At 42.8% G+C, this 7,325-nt stretch overlaps 2 protein-coding genes across 2 annotated transcripts; one reads left to right on the top strand and one right to left on the bottom strand.

Annotated features, from left to right (window-relative positions):
* Positions 1–578: 578 nt before the first annotated feature.
* si:dkey-251i10.2 (uncharacterized protein LOC562682 homolog) lies at positions 579–4,731 on the top strand. Its single transcript, XM_027025993.2, has 5 exons — positions 579–783; positions 1,388–1,500; positions 2,147–2,256; positions 2,436–2,500; positions 2,704–4,731. The coding sequence occupies exons 1-5, from the start codon at positions 591–593 to the stop codon at positions 2,793–2,795; spliced, it is 573 nt and encodes a 190-aa protein (XP_026881794.2). The 5' UTR covers positions 579–590; the 3' UTR covers positions 2,796–4,731.
* On the bottom strand, positions 4,402–7,210 carry si:dkey-251i10.1 (uncharacterized protein LOC100038774 homolog). Its single transcript, XM_027025981.2, has 4 exons — positions 6,989–7,210; positions 5,581–6,067; positions 5,127–5,267; positions 4,402–4,920 (listed from the first exon to the last, which is right to left on the bottom strand). The coding sequence occupies exons 1-4, from the start codon at positions 7,097–7,099 to the stop codon at positions 4,763–4,765; spliced, it is 897 nt and encodes a 298-aa protein (XP_026881782.2). The 5' UTR covers positions 7,100–7,210; the 3' UTR covers positions 4,402–4,762.
* Positions 7,211–7,325: the final 115 nt, after the last annotated feature.

The raw sequence follows: 7,325 nt of genomic DNA, 5'->3' as shown, positions 1-7,325 counted from the left end.
GAGGCTTGAGACTGAGGTTAGACTAGATCAAAGCCTGTGTTCAGTTTTTTTCCAGATAAATTGCCACAGGTAAGTTGGAGCAGGTTTGACCAAGCCTGCGGACTCTCATTCCTATTTAAAGTACAGTTCTTCACATTCCACGGCCTGCAAAAACATTCCCTACTCAAAGAGAATGAAGACATCCTCCAGAAAAGTATGGGGGGCAAAAAGAGTGACTATTTTCAAAACTCTGGCTTTCCTAAGGAAGTCATAGATGGTGGTGGTGCTTGTGTTCATCTTCTTTGGATGGATGTATGTGTGTATCCAAATTCTCAGAACAACAAAATAATTGTATTTTTCCATCAAAAGGTAACAAGATCCTTAATGGGATTTCTTGGAAGAGTCACTTGATACTAATGAATAGTGTATGAGACGGGTGGCCCCTGTAGCTTTCTAAAGAAATGATTCTTTTCTTTTCCTATGCTACCGTGACTCAGCACAAAGCCCTCTCAAAACCCAGCTGCCTGTCCCAACGACCCCAGAGAGTGCTGCTTTCTCACTACCAGTGTCCCTGTGCGACTTGGCTGCTCATTCGTAACTGTACTGCTGACATGGATGTTGCGCTTTTTGCCACTCTGCTCTTCCAGGTTTGGATTCCTGGGATGGGTTATGAAACTGGGGCGCCAACTTCGGTCTGTGGAAATATGGAACCAGAACATAAGGGGGTGACTCCGCAGACGAATGCAAGTCCTTACACCATTGCAGTAAGCAACAGCACATTTCAGACTGGCAAACCTATCACAGGTGAGCAAAAGCTTATGGAATGGAATTATGGTAGTGGCACAAGATTATATATGTACATATTTATGAACATAGAATTATACATATTTTATGTTTACATAAATTGTATATATATTGCTCATGTTGTGGTGGTGTTAGCTTGGTCCCAAAGAATTTGTCAGAATGTCTTTTCAAAATAAAAAATGACATTTTAAGTGTTAGAAATGTTCAAGGGCAAGTTTGATTCCTTGTAGTTTCCTAGATTCTCCAAGATGAATATTTTTAAAAAGGTGTTATCTGTTGGCTGTTGCAACAGTGCTACTGTCGACCCCTTTAGGACATAAACCATTGTTGCATATAGTTTAATGAAAAACACAGGTTCTTCCCTACTGGTCTGTATATATTTATATATTTCTCTGCTCTTGGTTAAGAAAAGGTTGATTGAATTGCCTAAGCACAATTTTTAGTGTACAGTAGATGATGTCAGGGTTTAGGCATTGAACAAAGGGCCAAGACCAGCTCTCATCGACTCCAAAACCTCCCTCTCCTTAGATAACTCCCAGTTAAAATGTAGGGGGTCTGACTGTGTTTGTGTGTTTGTTTGTTTGTTGGCTGGACGGGTCATCAGTGGTAATTGGAGGCTCTAATTACAAGGGTGTGCTACTGCAGGCGAGGTCAGCCTCCAGCAAAGAAGCCCTGGGCACCTGGGGTACCACACCTGCTAATACCAAATATTTACAGGTAAATGTCATTTGATATACATGTTTGTTATTTATTAATGTATCTATCAGGTTATTTCATCATCTTTCTATTTACTTTGCTGTGCATCCTTATATTGCTGTGTATTTTCTTTTTACTTCTGTCTGTAGTTGTCACCCTTAAAAGGTTCTTCTGAATAAAGGTTTATTAGACAAGCCATCCAGACAAGCATCCCAGCCATGAGGTGCATTTTAAAATGCTAATGTACATGTGGGGAAATATTTTATGTAATGTAATTAGTCGTTTGCATCTGCCATTACAGGGTGATTCACCGGACTTGTAGTTTTTATGTTGTAATGGATGTAGACTCTCCACCAAACAGTGTTTGATGGCTTGCATTTGCATTAGGAGCTAGTCCTGCTCCAGGCCAACTCAAAAAAGCCAATAACCATACAAAGATCATTCCAGTGGCCAACTGTTTGACATGGTTATGGAAGTATCAATGGATTCTTGTCACTAACGCCATATTACATTCGACTTAGCCAGCAGTGGAAATGTGACTGAAACAGTGTATATTTAACACATTTACCCCTGCTATTGAAATAATGTTAGCCATGCCTTTTATAACACAGACTGTTGCTTGTTTGTGAAAACTTACTTTCACTTGTATTAATCTTTTCCCTGCCAGTGCTCAGGAATTGCTCAAGGAGCCATTACACATTCCAACAGTAACACAAAGAATAACCTCACCGTGTTCACCTGGAACCCCCCATCCACCACCAACAGCATCTATTTTGTGTGAGTGGCTGCTTTTTTATGTGTGTGTGTGTGTATATATGTATATATATATATATATATATATAATTATTATTTTTTTTTATTTTTTTTGTATGTATGCATGTATGTATGTATGTATTTGTATATTTGTATGTATATATGTGTGTTTGAATTTATACCCCCCCCCCTCCCCCCACCAGGGCCACCATAGCCAAAGACGCAAACGTATACTGGTTAAACGTCAAATCGGAAATGCTGACTAGAGGTGAAAATTATTTTACAAAACAAAAAGTGTTGATGAACTTAATTAGTAAATGCATAGTAATTCACTGGCAGAAACACAGGAACAAAACACCAGTACAGCACAATAAGGGGTTTACTTTGCATTAAGATCAGTCTTTTTAAATAAATCTACTGTATGCTATCTCAGTGAACCGTGACCAAGGCTTTTTCCACCCCCAACAACAGAGGGAGCAGCCCCCGGGTCAGCTGATCCTAAGATGGCCACCACACCTGCACTTCTGCTTCTGACCCTCCTAATAGCAGCGTTTCAGAGCTAGAGCAGGAAACGGCATCAGGTTACCACAGCGCCGATTGTGTGCAACCTGACGCAGCACGCAAAATGTAAAGCTGACCACAAGTACACAAGCTCACACTTGCTTCTGTGGCTCGTCCTGCCTGTCCAGGGAGACGCCTCTTGAAAGATCAACACACCACTGTCAGTGCCGAGTACACCTGTACATGCTGATGACTGAAGAAACAGCTCAGCTGAATTGAATAGTTATGCTTGGGCTTTTTTAAAATGGGTTAAAGCACTTTGCATAGGGAAAACATCCTTGAACTCTCAAGGACATGTACTTATTTAGATTTAGAAGTAGTTCATCAAGTGTATCCTTTGTGCACAATGTACTTTAATATTAATTCTTTTTTTTAACAATTTTTTTTAGTGTCATGGTCACGAAACATTTTCAAAAATGGATTAAGAGAAAGAAGTACTATTTAATCCCTCTAAACCCAACATGGACAAATCCAAAACATTTTAATGTTAATAGGTAGGAAATGGGTTAAAACATATCCACTAGGTGAAAGGATTTTACTCCAATTGTTATTTTATAGTGTCAATGGGAGGAGAAATTAGAACTTATTCCAACTACTCTAGTGAAAACTTATTTTGGTCACTTTCCTCCTTGTCAAAAGTTGGAAGAATAAAAATATACACACTGAAAATGTTATTTAAAACTAGCACTCAGTCATAACGCAAGCGAAGAGAGGGGAAAAATAGTTCCATGACACAGTGACATGAACATGTGGAGGGTGCTTGAGATCTCAGTCAAGGGCCCTACCATTAGTGCATGCCTTGTACAACCCATTACACCAACCCCAGTGCTCTAGAATAAATCAACCCTAATGACACCAACTCACCCTTATGCATATTTAATTAAATAGTATGAAGACTAGAGTAATCCTAGACTAGTCCTTGGTATAATTGGGTGCTTCCTTCAACACCCCTGCAGTCTAAATACAGGCTTGATGTGTTAAAATACACTAAACACTCATTATGCATGTGTGAGCAGGGGATTTTAATCAGCATTCCTAAATTATTCACATTTTTCTGAAGCTCACATCAGTAGTTTGCACTAGTGTAGGAATGTTTTTGAACAATTATCTGCACATGACCAGATAATGCTCCAGGAACAGTCTGATCCAAAGACTTCAATGAATAACCAAGGAACAGCAGCAGAAGGTGTGACACACTGTGTCGGAGTGCTTGAGACACCTGGGTCACTGGACCTAGGCAGGAGATAAGGCAGGGGGCAAATATAGCAGCCAAAATGTTGATCCACTTAAAGCTCTCGTTAATCCATGAGGGGACCTGACTGCAGGGAAGGCAGCACAGAACAAGGATCTGACAGTGGACACCAGCCTCTCCAGTGCACAAAAACAATCAAATCAATAGATACAGACTTACTATTAAAGGAATAAATAAGGCAGGCTTGACGAGCACAAAATCACAAATGAACCTGCTACTAGTCCATTCCCACCAACCTCACTTAAGCTACAAGAACCTGTCTGAAATGTACCACACAACCAGGTCAACCTTACAACACATTTCTTCAAACCTACTTGAGAGGAGAAAAACACATCTTTGAAGTCACAAAAGCTGCATAAGTTTTTTTCAGTAATTTATTCAAGTCATTAAAAGTAGACTGACTGGAGAAAAGGTGGAACGTGTTCTGGGTTTTAACTTTAACTGGAATGACTGTGACAAGTGGAGAAATCAGACTAAGAATCGCACACATGCACAACCTTTTAAATATACAACATCTCTCAATTAATAGCTAGTGGTGCACTAATTGGACCCACATGTACAAGGCAGAAAAGTCCAAGAAATTCATCTATGTTACACGTTTAACCACTTCACCTCCCCACAATACTTTTTTTAATATTTGATTGTGAATGTTATATTTAAAAAAGAGGAAAAATCTAAAATAAAAATAAAAAAAAGGGGGGGGGGGGAGTATGACGCTTAGATGTATTTCTTCAGTTCGTCGTAGATGACCAGCACAAAGGCACCACCCATGCCCCTGAGCACATTGGACCAGGCACCCTTGAAGAAGGCCTTACTACCCTCATCCCGAGCAATCTTCCTCCAGCAGTCAATGGTGCCAGTGTACATGATGTCGGCTGTAAACACAAGGACAGGAAGTCAGTCGTTTTCTGGTACACAGACGAACCTGTAGACATTTGTACATGACAACTGCCCTTGTGTGTTCTGCTCTTTGTGCAGATGAAACACACAGGAGGGCTGAGGAACCAACTTTGCCTAGGGAGATGGGATCAAATACGTGCTCACAATACATGCAGAAATTATATTATATGCGCCATTTTACCTCCTCTGCGACCAGATTGCATCATCATACGACGACGGACTGTGTCAAAGGGATAGGAGGCAAGGCCAGCCACGGCAGTCACGGTCTGCGCGATCATCCAGCTCACCACGATGTGGGTATTCTTTGGGTCAGGCAGCATTCCTATAAACATGCAAGTGAAAGTAAAGAGCTGCAATCAGGAAAAAAGGCAGAAAGTGTTAGCCTGACTGGCTGGACAAAGCCCAACTTAAAATTAATGAAAGAATAAAAAACGAATTCGGCAAGCACAGAGTTAGAAATGCTAACGTTGGTCCGAGTGAAGACATGGTGAATAGGCTAGTTTTAGAAGCACACGCAGTTTCTCTTCACCTCACCAGCAATGAACTTACCAGGAGCCACAGGCTTCCTAGGAGGAACAGGTTAGCATTAACAACTGGCTAGAGGGTCAAGCAAACGCGACCCACTTTATACTCACCTTTAGCAGTGTCATAGATACCGAAATAAGCTGCTCTGTAGATGATTATACCCTGTACAGACACGTTGAAGCCCTGGTAGAGCCCCCTCATGCCGTCAGACTTGAAGACTTTCACTAGGCAGTTGCCGAGCCCGGTAAACTCCCTCTCGCTGCCGGCTTTCCCCACATCTGCGGCCAGCCGAGTTCTGGCGAAGTCGAGCGGGTAAACGAAGCAGAGGGAGGTAGCTCCAGCAGCACCTCCTGACGCGAGGTTGCCGGCAAAATACCTCCAGAACTGTGTGTGTTTGTTGACGCCATCAAGGAAGACCTTCTTGTACTTATCCTTGAAGGCAAAGTTGAGGGCCTGGGTGGGGAAGTACCTGATCACATTGGCCAGGTTACCTCTCCAGAAGGACAAGAAACCCTGCTCCTTTGGGATGCGGACCACACAGTCCACAATACCTTTGTACTGCTTGTCAACTGTGATCTGCTTGCTGGCATGCTGGACCTGTGAAAAGCAATCACATGAAATCAAACGAGAGTCTTGGAAAGATACAACGGGAGAACATCCCAAAATGAACTTCACTTCGCGGTTGTTGTTGTTTTTTTTTTTTGAGTCATGTCTGTATCTTGTGGAAACTCTCAATAAGAATAATCACCTTTAATGTTCACGCGACCTTGTAGACGAAAGCAAACTTCTCCAATAAGCGACAAAGTTAACAGGTGCCCAGAGGTCCGGGCATACGCTCCCTTTCTAAACGACCTTGACAGCAAAGAACCAGCCAACGATTATCTAACGTTACCATAACAGCCAGGTTGTAAGGACGCAAGACTACTTCAGCTATCTAGATAGTTGCTTAAGCTCCCCCCATACGCAAGCCAGGCCCGAGACGTAGCTACAACCTTTGCATACCAATATGGAACAATTACATAACGACCGTGTCCGCTTCCTATTCGCTTACTGTGTACATGTAAAAAAAACCAAAAAACCCCAAAACCCTTTTAAAAAATAAAGTACCTATGGTAGACATCGATGCAAAAGTTTTCAATGTTCAGCAAAAGCATGGAAGATGCCAGTTAGCTCGCTGAAGCCTTTTCACAACAGCCATTAACGTTAGCAAGCTCCAATGTCATGCCCCCTAGGACAGAGCAAGCTAGAGCGCTAACGCTAGCCTAGCTACCAGAGCTACGTAGCCGGCTAGCTACGGTCATTAAGAGAAAGAAAGAAGAAAGAGACAAAACAGCCAGCAACTAAACCTTCAGAAGGAATACAACTCAACGTGTTACGAGCCTCGCCAGCTAAACACCTCCACATCCGCGTTACTGCCCCGTTCTAAAAGCCGGTAGCCGGTATGTCGGTAACCGGCCGACGGCCGCCCGGTCACGAGCGCATAGCGCACACCGCTCGCGAGGGCGACGCCCGGCTCACCTGCAGGAGAAGCTTCACCCTCTCGATGGGAGCAACAGCCGTCTTGGAGATCGCCGCGGCAATTCCTCCAGCCAGGAAATCCTTGGCGAACGAAATCGCGGTCTCGCTCATTGTGCGATGCTATTAGATAGCGCTGAAGATGCTGTGTAAATCTGACCGGCGCTTTCCCCCCAACAACTGTTTTAGCAGCCCGCTCGGTCGAAATGGCCGATTTTATGCATGCTTAAGGATTTTCTAAGGCCCGGATCGCGAGACATAACGGGAACTCAGAAGTCCTTTTGTCATTGGTCCATTTGTTCTTTCGGCGTAGAAAACGTAACCGTTCTATTTATACAAT

The sequence above is a fragment of the Electrophorus electricus genome, chromosome 6, assembly GCF_013358815.1.
Source record: "Electrophorus electricus isolate fEleEle1 chromosome 6, fEleEle1.pri, whole genome shotgun sequence".
NCBI classification, from domain to species: domain Eukaryota; kingdom Metazoa; phylum Chordata; class Actinopteri; order Gymnotiformes; family Gymnotidae; genus Electrophorus; species Electrophorus electricus.
Note: the sequence above shows the minus strand (reverse complement) of the source record. Positions and strands in the feature narration are given on the sequence as shown.

Coding starts and splice junctions, on each gene's coding strand:
- si:dkey-251i10.2 (XM_027025993.2), top strand. CDS start 591: ATGGATGTTGCGCTTTTTGCCACTCTGCTCTTCCAGGTTTGGATTCCT. Junction 1,501..2,146: donor CTAATACCAAATATTTACAG/GTAAATGTCATT, acceptor TTTCCCTGCCAG/TGCTCAGGAATTGCTCAAGG. Junction 2,257..2,435: donor ACCAACAGCATCTATTTTGT/GTGAGTGGCTGC, acceptor TCCCCCCACCAG/GGCCACCATAGCCAAAGACG.
- si:dkey-251i10.1 (XM_027025981.2), bottom strand. CDS start 7,099: ATGAGCGAGACCGCGATTTCGTTCGCCAAGGATTTCCTGGCTGGAGGA. Junction 6,068..6,988: donor GGGTGAAGCTTCTCCTGCAG/GTGAGCCGGGCG, acceptor TGCTTTTCACAG/GTCCAGCATGCCAGCAAGCA. Junction 4,921..5,126: donor GCAATCTGGTCGCAGAGGAG/GTAAAATGGCGC, acceptor TTGTGTTTACAG/CCGACATCATGTACACTGGC.